The 15,724-nt window shown below is 43.6% G+C and overlaps 1 protein-coding gene across 2 annotated transcripts in view; it reads right to left on the bottom strand.

Annotated features, from left to right (window-relative positions):
• PEAK1 (pseudopodium enriched atypical kinase 1) overlaps nt 1–15,724 on the bottom strand; it is a 42,883-nt gene that overhangs the window by 11,775 nt on the left and 15,384 nt on the right. Inside the window, exons 3-5 of one of the 2 annotated variants that reach the window (XM_027897970.1) lie at nt 12,628–12,738; nt 10,632–10,834; nt 2,651–3,399 (exon numbers count right to left, since the gene is read on the bottom strand). In XM_027897970.1, coding sequence (XP_027753771.1) covers nt 2,651–3,399; nt 10,632–10,834; nt 12,628–12,738 — 1,063 coding nt within the window. The remainder of the gene's footprint in view (nt 1–2,650; nt 3,400–10,631; nt 10,835–12,627; nt 12,739–15,724) is intronic. The other variant, XM_027897971.1, reaches the window with a different exon arrangement.

The following is a 15,724-nucleotide window of genomic DNA, read 5'->3' on the forward strand; positions in this document are numbered from 1 at the left end:
AAAAAACAAACCACCTCAGGGTCTGGAATTTTTTGGAAACCTTTCTTGTAAGGAAGCTTTTATTTTTCCATTTGAGGAAGTAGTTTTCTGATCACGACTCGTGTACTGGTTTTCTTTATAATGTTTCAGTCAAAATAATTTCCACATGGCCTCCTGCAACTTTTTTTTGCACAGGGTTGTTACTAGAAGATTAGGTGAGAGTGAAGCAAAAAAGCTTAATACAACACAGCCCTATAAACATTTCCTCTAATATCCACCCCAACAGAACAAGCTGTGCTCATTCTCCACCCACTTTATCAGAGCATCTTTTGCTGGTGAAACCACCAGAACGTAAAAGTTCATCTGTACAAAAGGTTCATTCTTCTAAATTTAATTCAGCAGTAGTCAAATGGTTAAAGCTGAATTTTTAACAGCCCTTTTGTAGTTCTATTTTTGGAGCTAGAATATCAAGTTGTTTTTTTTTTTTTAAATTTATGCAGTAAGACCATTAACACTGTTTGGGGGTCAATCTCTTGTTTCCTATGAGGAGAATAGTAATTATAAAAATCTCATTATCACATTTTTTCTCAGATCTAATATTAAAATCACAGAACTTAAGAACTGTCTGAACTGTTAGCCAGCATTGCTTGAGTAGTTCTGCAAAACTGAAAAGAGCTCCATCAATTCACACTGCCTGAAGATGTGGCTCCATGTACACTTCCAAAATGCATTTCTAAGCCTCGATCCAAAATAACAGGATATTTTGGATTCAACAGGCACACTGGTAATTTTCATCTCACCGTGTTTTCCATCCTGTTTTGGGGACGAGGGATTTGAAATGGCAGGAGGACATGGCTGATTTATTGAAGGTAGATTATTATGTAATTTGGCTGACACAAAAAACACCCATGGTAGTAAAAACTGGCGTATTTGTTAAAGCTAAATTCCCCAAATCTCTGGGTAATGTAATAGCAATCTGCTGTTATGAGCTTTTGGACAAATCTGAGCCTGGACTGATGGCTCGTAAGTGAAAGATCAACGTGGGCAAATATCTTCCTCTATCACATTCACTGCCTGGGAAGGTATTTTCCAGAGTAACTTTTCCTCTCACTGTAACAGCACAACAGCTCATGGTGACCTGGAGCCCAAGGATATTTTGTGGACACTTCACTCACATCTCCCACGGTGCAATAAACGTTGTTAGTCTGAGAACTATTTTTAAGACACCTGACTTACGAAAAGGGAAGATTTAGCACATATTTGACCACGTTACGTTGCTGTTCTTTCTCCTCGCTGGCTTTCTGCAAGGCAAGTGTATTTAGCAGGACAGCAGGTAACAAAACAACAACAGGTCTTGCCAGTCAGGGAATGCTTTCAAGGCACAAAGTGATGTGCAAAGAGGTGTCACGTTAGTGATAACTCCAACCTGCCTTTAGAGAAAAACACCACGTTGGGCCCTGTATTAAAACAAAACAATCCAAGCCAGCCATGAGTAATGCCAGAGTGCTGATTCTGCAGGCAGAGCTGATGGCCAGACACACATTCACAGCCTGGTTCCTTCTCGGCCCCTTTGTACCACCGGCCAAGAACATCCGTATTTCAAGAATCCGTATTTCATTCCACATTCTTTTGAGGTCCTTAATAATGAACAAAATATAAATGGTTATGCCCAGGAACCTGCCTTAAAAGGGTGCCTCTTCAAGTCTCAGAACAGCACATCAGTTGCTCCAATCTTACCTTCCTATTTTTTCCTATCTTACTTGCAAACAACCACGCAGGAGTGGTAACAACACTTTGTTCCCGTAAAGCACCACCCTTGTGAGAACGTCAGCGTGCTCTCTAAAACCCACCAGGCCTCACACATCCCTGCTGGGTAATAAATGTTTTATCTCAGTTTCGTCAGAAGTTCAGTGATTTACTCAAGGTCATACAGGAAGCCTGACAGAGCTCTGAGTCTCAGCTGTCCTTCCCACTATCTTCCTACCAGATAAGCATCGAGAAATGGAGATACAGCGCTCAGGAAGAGCTACCTATATAAAAGTCCATAAAGTGACAGCATCTAGTGAGACAGCTGCCAACTAAGCATTAATATATTAGCAGTAAATCTTGTAAATCTTATTTCTTTAATGTGTTAGCTGAAGAATTTATGAGGCAACATTGATGGCTAGACAGAGCTTTTGAAAGGCTGGTAAGGAACACCGATGAAAATGTAAGACCCTGTATGGGAACATGAGAGATATATCAGCCTAGAACTTACACTTAGAATAACCTGGCTCTGAAAAGGGAAAATTTTCAATGTTTTAGGAAATCTTTCCTAACTAAGAGCGATGATTTAAGTTCATCTCCATGGAGATGAAATCAAAAGGATTTTTTCACTGTGAGTTTGACCCCTGTTAAAATAATCCAGCTTTTCTTTCAAAATGTCATTAAACAGTGGCAGAGTCCCAGATGTGTTTGTTTTGTTCCAGCACTTTTGGAACTGCAAGAAAAACATGAAATTAAACAGCAGATGCCAATGCCACCCAGGGCCCTTGATCGACAGAAGCAAGAGCCTGTGTTTTGGGCAACTTACTTTTCACCCACAGCTCGTAGGCCCTGCCAGCTGTGAGCCTGCTGGTTGTCACATTCTGTCACTGCTGCCTGGGGTTGCCCTTTCCCAGGCCCCTCTTACCTTGACAGCGTAGTTGTTGAGCGGGTCCTTGGCGTACGAGGCCGGGTAGTAGACGGCGTCGCCGGCCTCGCAGCAGGGCTTGTCGCTGGTCAGCCGGAAATCCGACCAGCTGTCCACCCCGAAGCGCAGCTGGTCCTTCTGCCCGGCCATGAACAGGTCCTCGCACTTCAGCGCCAGCTTCTTCAGGGAATCCGCGTGGAGGCTCCGGATTTTCCCCACCACCTCGTCCCGGTTCTCGATCCCGCGGTAAAGTGCTTGTCTCTGCGGCTTCTGGACCCCTCTGCCCTGCTTGGCCTGTGAGAGGTGTCTCCCCGTCAGGGACTCCATGCTGTTGGAGCACCGGTCCTTAATACTGATAGTGGTTAGGCTGGAAACACTGTTGGTGGCCGACGTGGTTGCCCTCAGTTTTTCTGTAGGCCTGTCCAAGGAGTCTCCGGACTCGTTGTCCAGCACCTTGAGCTCCAGGCTGACGGAGGAGCAGGCACTGCTCGCTTCCCAGTTGGTGTCGATGTCGTAGGTGGGGTTGGCCATGATGCACAGGTTGTTCTCCAGAGCCTGCTTCTGGAGATCTCTGGGAGTCGGCTCCGTGTTAGCTCTCAGGATTGTTTTCTTTGGCAGTGGAGGTGGTGTTGGCTGCAAACTGGTCATTGTCTCCTGCTCTGGGAGTCCTCCAAAGGCAATGGCATCGTCCAGAGCTCCCTTCGGCTGCCTCGGCTGTTTTGGAGGTATCATGGTTGCTCTGGACTGTCCTGTGGAACAAGATAACAGTAGCAGAAGATTAAAGTACTTTGCATCTGCTGCTCGTATCTGTGCTCTGCAAAGACAAATAAAGCTGACTAGGACCCTCCCGATATTTAAAAAAACCCTAAACACATATATGAAAAGATGAACTAATTACTAAGCAAAATGACCACATCAGCATCACATACATGTCATTACATCCAGCCAGGCATGATTTGACCCCGGATATATATATATATATGTATATATAAACATCAGTGGCAGTGCCAGCAATGCTGCCATTCTACCTCCCATCCCATTAATGACAAGAAGTGCAAGGAAAAACCAAACATCAATTTGGCACTTTGGCCAAAGTCCAGTTCCAGCAATTACACCCAGCCTCCCGTAATTCCTTCTGCACTCAACCCTAATATTATTCCTCACTTCCTATTTAGATGTGCCAAAACTATGGGCAGACAGCAGTGCATACATTTCCATAAACTGGGAAATGTGCTAGAGAGGCTGAAAATCTTATTTCAGAACGGAAACCAGGAACCTTCAGACACAATAACGCAGTGGAGATACTTTTGTGGTCACACTGGGAAGTCAGGATTGCCCCAGCAGATTCACCAGCTGGAAAGAGGGAAATGAAACCTATTTTCACTCAGGTTGACAAGCGTGTTCCCATCGAGAACAGGGTCATGTTTTGACAGAAATATTTGTTACCCTATAATTTAAAACTCACATCCCTTCCCCAGCTGTAACTTCTCTAAAACATTTCCCTCCCTCTCTTGCCATGGGTGCCTTTGTTGGCAATATTGTGTTCATAGATAACCTGAGCCAGCCTGAGCCCAGAAATTCCAAACAGCAGGTTACAGACACACAAGCACGGAATTTCCACTGACAGACTGCCTTCAGACATTTGTGTGAATCCAGGGAAGATAAACTTCCTGTCATGTGCTTTGGATGGCTTTTATAGAGGGCAATTATCTTTTGTAAGTGCCAGAGTCCTTGGAAATGAAGAATAAATAAATGACAATAACATAATGGAGAACAGAAACTAATAAACAGATAATACAAATGACCAACTTGCTGCTCTGGGGCAATTAAACAGTTGTTACTCATATCAAAATGAGATCTTTCCACTCTCAATAATCAACTGCTACTTTCAGAGAAATTATTTTATAAGCTTTCTACTACTCCTGGGAGGTTCCCTATGAAGTGAGGTAGGAAGCCAGTTTTTACAGTTGCAACACAGCAGACATGAAAACAATAATTGCAGTGGAGCATCTTTTCTAATAAGGGAACAGACACTTGGACAATTTGACTGTTTATAATGTGCTGAATCGTTAAATTGTTTAGGCTGGAAAAGACCTTTCAGATCACTGAGTTCAAGTGTTAAACTAACACAGGGACTGCCCACCAGTCCTTGTAAAGAGAGGACTGAACTGCAATGCTGAACCAAACTGGGGGATCTCACATTCAGATCTGAATTACATCACTTCAGTCCATTGTTAATAATAAATGACTTTGCAGTCTATGAAAAAAAAAAAAAAAGATAACTGCTTTTACTTTTAAAGATATGTTGTTACAGTTTTTTTGGAATACTAAAGAATCCAAGATCCACTTGGCCAGGATGCACAAACACCTGGAACGCTGGGTTAGAACGCTGAAATGAACTCCTGATTTCAGGAGATCAAAGAGGATTGTATTTTTCTGTGTATCCACAAACACAACAGCCTTGCCTCCTGCTTTTTTAACAATCATTCTCTTTTCAGTCACTTCAAGGGGACAACACCACAAATGAAAGTTCTATCTCTATCTTTTGTTTAAGCTCCAGAAACCCCCAGAAGAGCCTTACGGATTTAATGATAAGCCTGGCTCTCCCAGTGTTTAAAAAAGCGAATTTGGAGCAGGAAATTCTATCAGCTGTGTACATACCTGATCTTCAGGGAAGACTGCAAATCATTTTCAAGGTTGCTTAAAGAAATTTAACACTCAGGGGACTCTGCTGCTCCTTTGTGCTCTTGGTGCCGCAGCCAGAGTGCTCTGCCTCTCCCTGCTGTGCTGCAGCCTCTGGCCCTGGGGCCAGTTGGGCAGGACAGGAGCTCTTTCAGAAAGCTCCCCTGTTTTTTTTTGCAGAGGTGCAGAGGGGTTGGATTCAGAGTCAAAAGTAGGATTGATGTCTGTGCGCCAGACACACATCCTGACACCGCAGCCTTTCACTTAGTCCCGAGACAACCTCATTTCTACTTCATACCCAATCTTCTTACTCAGCCAAACATGTGCCCTCTTCCACAACTACTTACTCTTACCAAATCTGTGACCTATGTACTTCTCCCCAGCAGCACTGTGTTAAAGATCACTTGCCTGGTTTTTTATCCTTCCCCTCTTGCCCACTGTGCTGAGACAGCCTGACTGCTGGGCTGGGAGAGAGGACACCACTGCAGGAGGACTTGCTAACCCAAGGACTGCATAGATTCCAGAGAGGAACAACAAGAGAGCAAGACACACATCTGAAGCAGCAGCAGCAGCAGCAGCAGCCCTCTCCAGGAAAGGTAAGATTTATAGCAGTGGTGCTGCTCGATTCTCTTGTTTTCTTTCTGCTTTACCGGCCCTGCCCTCCAAAAGCCATTCCTACAGAGGAGGGTGTTGAGGCTGCAACCGGTGTTGCTTTTGCATGGGAACTGTGACATCAAAACACAACTGGAGAAGGTTTTCATAGCCAGAAGCGTTTTTTGCAGAAGTCTGGAGGGGGTGGCAGGATGCAGAGAACCGTACAAGTGTGCAAGTCATTCTGTAGCCGCTGTTTCAAGTATTCTCAGCTGAGGAAAATGAGTTTGTCAAACATGCCATGTTACAGCGGCGTCTCTTCCCACGAGAGCAAGTTTTCCATATTAAAATCTACCCATCTGTATTACCCAGCTGAAAAGCTTCACGTCCGTGCTGTTTCTGTGCTGAGTTCTCCACACTGCACATTTCTTTCATACCCACTGGGCCAGTCTTTCCAGCTCAGCTTTCCTGAGGCAGGAAACTTCACGGCCCACATTTTTATAAATTCATTGCCTAGCGAGAAAAGAAGTTGTCTTAAATGTTGTCCCTGTCAAAGGCACAATAACATTCTTCTGCATAGAAGTACTGGCAGTGCATTTGTTTCTTTTTCTTGCCTCTCCTTTCCTTCTCCCCTTGCATGCCTAAACCCACTGTTTCCTTACCTACTGCACAGGCTCACCAACACTGCAAGGTTCGGCCTCAGCCACACTCTTGGGAGGCAAATGAAAAGGCACAATATTAGGCTACCAGTTGCAGAGAGCTTTGAAGTGGATTCCAGACTGCTGAATGACAGAAAAAAATTTAACTCTTTATAGACAGCAGCTTTCTGGAGAGCTTTAAATAATTCTGTGGTTCAATAACATCTTCCATTACAGAATCTCACTACAGTATTTAAATATTAATGCTTAAGTCTCTAGACACCACATGCAGTGGTCTGAAACTCTAAAAGAGCTCTGAAAAAGGCATTTAAATTTTATTTTTCTGGGTAACTGATTTATCATCAGACTTTGCACCGCAGTCTGTTCATGCGAGCGGGTGAACCTCTCAAATCTGACATCCCTCCTTAATAAACTCTTCCCCTGACTGATAAACACAACCAAGCCCTGAAAAAACCCACAAGTGCAGGAGGTGCCTTCCAACCACTGCAAAAGCTGGCAGCATACTGCACAGCCCCAGTTCCAACAGATGCTGCACATGTGCCCCACTATTCCATAACACTGTTCAGCACACAGATCTCCAGAAAATCCCGCACTGCACTCAGTTATTTACTCATTTGTTGTTAACTGAGTAGATAAAAGTCTTCCCAAAACGCTGAGATACGTCACAGGGAGGAAAGCTGACATTTGTTAAGTACCACTTGTGAGGCACCTCCAGTTTCTCAGCCATAATTTGGGACTGGGCACAGATCTCCAGCAAAGGGCTGCAGACCTGAGAAGCTTCAGCTTTGTCTGCTGGGAGACCTGGCAGGTCCTGCTGCCCACCCTCCACTTCACCACGCTGCAGGTACTACCTGTGCTGATTATATATGACACAAAATGCACCAGACTGGAGTTATAATCAGTGTCTGCCACTGAACTGGCAGTTTTAGTCAGTACCTTATTTACAGCCTGGCTCAAGCACAGTGTCTGAGTTACTGCCTGGGGCAATGCTCCATGGCAGGTGCTGGGATTTGGGATTTTTTTCCAGTGTCAGCGATCACAAAACCAAAAACTTACCCTTCTTTTTGCCCATTTCTTTAAGTGTAAAGAGGAAAGTCGCTGATAATGAAATACCCTGTTCTTTTTTCCATGACACAAATACTGTCCTGAGCATATTGAGAATACCTTAATCTACTTACAGCGATGCAGATTCAATCAACTCAATCTCCCCAACAAATTCAGACAAAGACAGAACAATTTAAAGATTTGTAAAGGAAAGGCTTTTAATTATCTAGTCTATTGTCTTGCTTATCATCAGCTACAGGGCTTACCTGAATTAACTTGTGTTACAATAAAGGCACCCATTACAAAAAGAAATATCCAGGCCCTATCTTACACAGTTGAACATTTGTTCCTGCATCTCGATTCAACTGGCAGCCCCTGGATTTTGTTAAATCAGTTGATACCAGAGGTATCCCTCAGGACAGTTCTGCTCACCATGAGCATCCACACCACGATCAAACCAGACCTCTTTGATAAGCTCAGCACACTGAGTTTCTTGAATTAGTCCCTGTGAAGTGCCTGCCACAATACAAGGCGTTTGCAAAGCTTTTCTTTGGAGCCTGCACAGGTTTTTTTTAAACATTCTTCTCAAACTGTGGGCACCAGGGCCTGGCTGTGACCACAGCAGCTGCAGGGAAAAAATGAGGTAGAACCTTTCTCCTCCTAATTGAAGTTTTCTTCTATTTCTACAGCCAGGAACAGTCTTTATCCTATCATTATGGTGGGACCTCTTAAAAGCCCCAAGTCTTTTATATCGTACCTGATTCCCAGAGAAGAATCCTCTGTTTTGTAAGATTTGTCTCTTGGAAGGCCAACCCAAATATATTTGAGGCATCACCTGATATAAACTATTGCCTGACTGCAGAGGACAATTTCCCAAAGCCTGCAGTTATTTCTGTCCATGAACTTTCACGTGACACGTCAGAACTGAAGATCAGACACTTAGCAAAGCAGTAGCATATCTGCTTGTAAATATAAAACAGAATATGCATCAGATTAGTATTTAAAATTAATATTGTGCATTATGCTGCACAATTGAGATGTTCCCATGGTGTATTTTACAAACTCCAAACTGCACTCTGTAGCTCCAATTGCAGCTGAAGCAAGAGTCAAATGTGGTGTAACTTCTCATCTTATCCTTTCTTCCAGTTTCACATACCAGTATTTGTTAATTCGACCAAAGATAAGATTCTGCTGCCTAGGTGATGCAAGATGTGAAAACAAGCAGGAATTATTCTCTGGGCCTGCCTGGAAATCTCTCTGTTGCCATCTGAACTAGAAAGTGAGGCTGTTTGAATAAACCAGAAGAGCTTTGAATGGCAGCCAGAGAACTCAGTGCCATTTAGGGAAGCATTGCTCCTGACAACAGGCAGCCAGGCTGAGCCAGACCCAGGCAAGCCTCACAGCTCACTTAACTCTTTCACACCCTAAAATTTACTCTGGTGACAGCAAAGCTCAAAGTGACCCAAGGATGAGAAGATCTTGAATGAAATGCCAAGGGCTTTCAGTTTTATGGGGTTTTAAAGGGGAACATTCAAACTTTGGAACAGCACTAACACAAGCCAGGACTGATGGAAGGGATCCCTTGAGATGGTCAGGCAGGGTCAGCTGGAGGGGGTTGACCAGGATGGTGTCCAGTCAGGTTTTGAGGATCTCCACAGATGGAGATTCCACCACTCCTTTGGGTGACCCATTCCAGTGTTTAATGGTGTTTTACTGCAGGGGCTAAACGTGCTGTAAATAGTTCTGAGGGAGCTATACCTACTGCCTGGATTCTGCCTGTGTGGAGCTGTCTCCTAAATACAGAAAATACAGATATATATCTCACTAAAATGAAAACAGTTCATTAGACCTTTGAGTAGTTCACCATAAAAGTACAAATTTTAGTTTCCCTCCTCAGAGGGAGAGTTCCTCGGTAGATGTTGGTATCGCTCTTGGGCAGGGTATTTTCCACTTTATGCTTCATAAACAATACCTAATGAACGTTTTAATAGCAGAATACACTAGTAAGTTCACCACTAATTCACAGTCAAGCAAAAAAAAAACGCAACACTATCACTGAATGTCTAAGGAATGTAGGCACCTGAGGGTTTAAAACCTAGTCCTTGATCCCTGAAACCTGTGTGGACATGCCAGACCCCCTGCACTCGGGAGCCATCCCAAGGCAGGCAGTTTACTCTTGGCCAAGCACTTAAGAAGTTGGTTTGTTTACAGGATTGGGGTGGTACTGAAAAACATGTATTCAAGATAGCCTGGAACGTAAATAAATGAGAGATTTTGTTCTTCTAGGAAATCTGCCTGTAGATATCCCTCAATAGTGCAAATCCAAACGCTTCAGAAAGTGAGGCTGATAATACTGATAGTGCATTATCAGAAGCTGCTCGTTTGTGCTGCTCCCTTGTCTTCCAGAGAAGCACTGCATCCATGTAGCTTTTTGAAGTGAATCAGGAATTCAGTAATGACAGGACATTCATATCTTATTGGGAAGGAGCAGAAAGTAAACTCTCACACCAGGATAAAAAAGGTTTCAGTCAGCAAAAGATGGTTACAAATATAGTTACTGATGCTCTAAAATAAAAAGTCCCATCTTTTGTTGAAGTTTGGAAAAATATTGAAATCTACTTACCGTTCCTAAAGAAATTAGGTCATTTGCTCTGTATTTTAAACCTCTTTGACAACATTTCTCCAAAAAGGAGAATGTGTCTTTTTAAAACAACGTGTCTTTCAAAATCATTTGAGATGTTTATCACTGGGATCAATCAAAGGGCTGTTTTAAATTACAGGAGAGCAAACCTTAGAGTTTGTTGAATCTTACACTTTCTTGTTGGGATCCCAGAAGGAGAGAATATAACTTTATTTTCTAAAAATCACTATTAAAAAGTTAGCCTTTAAGAGCTCCCCTTATGAAAGTGCGTTGAGCTGTTCAGAAGAAAAAGGTTCTTCCCACCCCTGGAAAGGTATCCAAACTCTGACCCCACTTATATTTCCTTCTGTGAGATCACACTTACCTAAATTGCTGTACGTGGCACTGCAGGTGTTTAAGTTGGGAGAACGTGGAGCTTCCTCTCTTTCCTCCTCCCCCTGCGGAGGACGCGCGGCCGACACCGACACCGGGATGACGGAGGCGCTGCCCCCATTGTCCTGCTTCACAAACACCGCTCTGGGGACACGGGGGGACAAGTCCTCCAGGGTGGTGTCATCGGGCACTTGACTGAAACAAACAGAACAAAAATCACCCGGAGAACAAGGCTGGGTGAGAGATTCCACTGGCAAAACGCCAGATTAGGCATTTAAGGGTCTTCAGGAGGGGGAAAGGAACCGGTAAAGGAACAAGTTCTTTCGCCCTCCTTTTTCCAAGAGCAATTTTCTACAGTTTTCCTTCAGGAGAAGAAACAACTTGTGACTGAAATAGTAACACGGCAGTTACTATTACACCAATTATAATAATATAGGGAATATAATAATTCATGCCTTTGATATCGGGGTATAATAAAATGGTTTACAGCTGGGCTGCAATCAACACCCGTGCACACACATCTGCAGGTGTGAGCCCGGGAAAAACGTGTGGGACTCGGGACAGCAGCAGAGTTTAAGGTGCTTTTCATGACTTGGAACAATTGTGCTTTAACCAAAGAGAACAAGGTACAGCAAGGGGGGGTTAAGTCCCCAAAAAAGGCATAAAACTTTAACGATACGTTTTCATGTACTGGGAGGATTTTGGGAACGGATTCTTTGGGCAGCACCCCTCAGCTAAGCCAGGATTAAAATCCACCTGCATTGGGCCAACTGCAAAAGGCCATGAGGACATTCCTCTGTGCCTGCTCTTACCTAGAATGTTTCAATCAAACTGTGATGCCTTACAGCACAAACCTGAAGATTGTGCATTTAATCGGTTTCCATGGATGTATTTATTGCAGTATAATTTAAAAATTATGCATTGTAGGTATGAAAAAATGGCCGAGATTTAATAAAACCCCCAATCCTATTGAAAATATAGCAGCAATGATCAGTAATACGCCCCAAAAACATGTTAGAGCAAAAATATTTCCATGTCTTTACATTCTCTCACTCACAGAAACAAATACTCTTAACAGCCAAATGTGCTGTTCTCCAGGTCTCATTACTATAGCCTGATGAAATTCAACAGCAAGAATTTTAACTACATGTGACTTCCATAAGGGGCAGGAGGAACTTTCCACCAAAAGGTGATCCCACCACATCACGTGTCTGTGCAGACACTTATTTTTTTTGTGGTAAAGATTTAAAACTTCCCGAGAGAGTTGACATAAATTACAGGCATGTTTGTCTCTGTGGCAAAGCCCAAGTCCTGGCAATGGTGGGACACAATCTTGGAGCGATCCCTGACTGGAGAGGTTAAAACATGCCAGTCCTCTGCAGGACGGTGCAGTGTGCACATGCTGTTTCTGCTCACACTCGTGAATCGCAGCTGCAGGCTGACACAAACCAAACTCATTAGAACTTGTTAGTAAAAGAGAAAAAATGGCATAAGTTCCAAAGATGTAATCTGTAATCAGCGAAATGGTTTTTTTTTTTTTTGTTCTGTTTTAGTACCATGCATAGGAATGGTGTGAAGAACATTCCGTGTGCCATAAATATATCCACATTAAAGAGTTAACCTACTGTCATTTCAGAGGAAAGCAGACATAAAATTAAAGCGGTAACAAGGCTCTCAAGATGAGGAGAAATTTCACTAAAGGCTTGTAAATGCTGTAAATAACATACATACCTGCATTCCTCAACAGGAGGGTTTTCTTTAAGAGGAAATAGGCTCTAACAGCTCTACAGCTCTGTCATTGCCACAAACCAGGAATTATCACATCTCAGAGTCACTTTTTTTAGTATTGCTTGGTGAGGTACAGGACATACTCATTCTCCAAACCAGTCACATGCAAGCACATACACTAAACCTAAGCTCAGAAGCCATTTGCCAAAGTAAACCAACAGCTAGAAAGGAAGGAAGAAAAGAAAAAAATACCAACTCACCCACTGTACTCACTCACACAATTCCCCATTAAAGGAAATTCTTTCAGGGCCTTCTTGAGTCTTTTAATCATGTCTTGAAACTCTGGCGAGCCATTGATTCCATCTGGGGTGCTACAAGTTGTGCAAGCTGTGAGCGAGGGCTGAACTCTGCACAGTGAAACACCTACTGCACCTTATGTTTACCTTGGGGCTGGGCCTGGCCTTGCCAAAGCGCCCCAGGGAGCCAGGGAGCCCCAGCCCTGCCTCCTTAACTCTTCCACTGCCTCCCTGAGCGAAATCCAGAGCACACAGGCTGCTGCATCACAGCTCTGGAATGACAGCTATGGCCTTAGTCATGTTATTACACTTAAGGAAAAGCACGTTCGAGTTTCAAGAGGGGTTTTTAAGAGCTAAGGCCAACCTAACTGTTCAAAGCAAGCGAATATCTCCAATCTGTACTCCCTGCCTCCAAAGAACACATTTGCACCCCCCCCAGCAGTCAGATGTCAGGTCATGAAATCCGTGGGGAAATGATTCCCGGTATCCTAACACCGAAGACCGAGCGACCAAGCTCACTTACACGGTGCAGGGACCCAGCAACCCTTCATCAGCACTGGCAGGACACAGGAGGGACAGAAGGGGAAACCATCCTCACTCAGGGAGCTACAAGAACCAAATGCCCAGTTGCTTTTGCTTCATGAACTAAACGGTTAAAACAACTGGTTTTCGAGAGAAGAAGAGCAGCTGATAAACGAGCAGTTCTCTGAGATTGGAACCATTAGAGCCTGATTTTGTATTACTTTCTATCTGCCTGTTGGTAGCAAGTGATACTTGGAGCTATCTCCTTATTTGGGATATTTATGGATATTTTGCCAGGATGGATTCTTTGATGCCTTGCATAAGAGCACATATTTAGCTTCTACCATAGCGGGCGCAGCCTCCTCTGTCCAAGTCTTTTTCCTTTCCCTTTTTCATTTCGAAAACAAACTTCATAGGAAATTAATGATCTTCGAGAACTCTGCTCCTTCGGGCACGAGGGGCTGGAACTAAACAAGCACTCAGTTAATGGGGGAAGCAGCCCCTCTGCCCGCAGAGAACACGTTTGTTTTCCTAAGAAGCTGAGATTATGTGCAGCAAAAAAAAAAAAAAAACAAAACCAACTTGCCATAAAAACGACTGTCCTTCAGATAACACCCCACCGAATTCACAGACTTGTCACTCACGTGTGCACGAGCTCTAAACTGCTTTAAAAGTGTTATTTTTCTGCGGGGACAAATGCCCCTAACTCCTTCCTTCAGGCTCTCCTCCTTCACAGTTCCTGGAGGATTGCCAAAGGATGATGTGGACTGACTTTTCTCAGCCTTCTGGGAACAGCAGAATCCAGAAAGCTGCCTGTGCAGTGCGTTAATTCTGGTGAGGACACTTGAATCACAGCTATTGTGTGACCTGTGTTTCCCCCCATTCAGAGCACACCTACTCAATTACAGTGAGTAATAAACAGCGACGAATATGAGGGAGATAATGTGGAATGCTTATAAGAAGTGATTGTTGAGAGTGTATTCCTCAGTTAGGGTCGGGTCTAGAGGCCAAGCTGAGGGAGCACATTCTGTGCGAGACAGCAGATAAATCCCAGTGGCAGAAGTTGGTGGCAAACACAGAGAAAAGCTGATGTGGCCTTGGACCCAGCGGAGACTCTGATCTCCTCCCTGAGTGTGCATCAGCACGGCAGCAGCCAATGGCAGCAGGACAACTGGGGATGTCCAAGGAAGATGACTTAGTTTTACACACCCACAAAACCAACTGTGTAATTTGTAGGTGTACTCAGGGCCAAAGAGAGCACTTGGAGATCCCCTCAGGCCCTACACTTGTAAGCTCATAAAGCCAATCTGAAGCCTGAAGTGACTGAATAAAGCTTGAGCAAAAATGCAGAGAGGTTCATGGCTGCACGGAGCTCAAAGGCCACCTTACCCAGAAACTTCTGCTCAGAACACAGACCACTTTATTCCTGCAAAACACTGAGCAGGGCTGATCAGTGCCCAGGAACCAGAGTGTACTCTGGGTACAGGAAACATTCCAGGGGCTCCTGCAACTCAGTTCCTCCTCACCACTATCAACCAGAAACAGTCACCCAAGAGGAAAGTGAAACCAACTTCTAAAATGACAACCCGAAACAGCTAAGCCATAAAGTTCATTCTAATTCTGATTATTTAGGAGCTGGCTTAGTCCTGAAGTATGAGAATTTACATTCTTCTATTTTTTTTTTCTCCAAGTCTTGTATAATGTGATGTTTGCATGGATAAAGGGTATACATTTGATAATCCAGTAAAGACATCCTGCTAAGCTCTTTAGTGTCACTGGAACTTAAGGGCAATGAGTTCCACAGATTAACTATGCATTACAAAAAATATATTTTCCCTTATCCATTTTAGTTCTCACTCTTCCCATTTTACAAACTGCATTAGAGGAGTTAAGAACAATAATGCAAGATTCACCATTTCTTAATCTAAATTTATAAAATAATAAATGGTAAAATCCCTTCTACTTGATTCCTGAGCAGTCCTTGGTGTTTTTACGAGTTCTCACATAAAACGTTACCCGACTTATTGCCTGATGCACACATAGCATTTCCAACTCTGTCAGCATAGAGATGTTCTAGAGAAAAATCTCACAAGTTTTTAATTGATGAAATAGTGTGAGATAAATGGGTAATGCTTTTAAATGCACTGCTGAGTAAGGCAGACAAAGCTTGCTGATATCGAGATAAAAGCAAACCAACACAGATTTGACAGGAGAGCTGATCCACCTAACATTTCTCCCATTTCAGTAGAGTTGCTCGAGCAAGACATTTCATCTAAAACATCCTTGGATTCTCCTCATCAACTTGTCCAAGCTGTACTTAAAAGGTTTTGGATTCAGGTGAGAACCTCACCCTAAGAATTAGACCAGGGGTCCTCCAAACTGGGAAAGACTTTGTTTGAAACGGAGCCCTACTGTGATTTGACAGATTTTGTTATCTTCCCAAGTAGTTTCTGAAGCAGCTGTGGAATCTGCAGGACTGGATCAGTGACAGTGCTGAAGTGGAATGTGGCAGCGGTGGTTATTCCTGCCTGTCTCTGGA

Source organism: Empidonax traillii, unplaced genomic scaffold, assembly GCF_003031625.1.
Source record: "Empidonax traillii isolate 1590-97213 ecotype Southwest subspecies unplaced genomic scaffold, ASM303162v1 scaffold571:size529327, whole genome shotgun sequence".
NCBI lineage: Eukaryota > Metazoa > Chordata > Aves > Passeriformes > Tyrannidae > Empidonax > Empidonax traillii.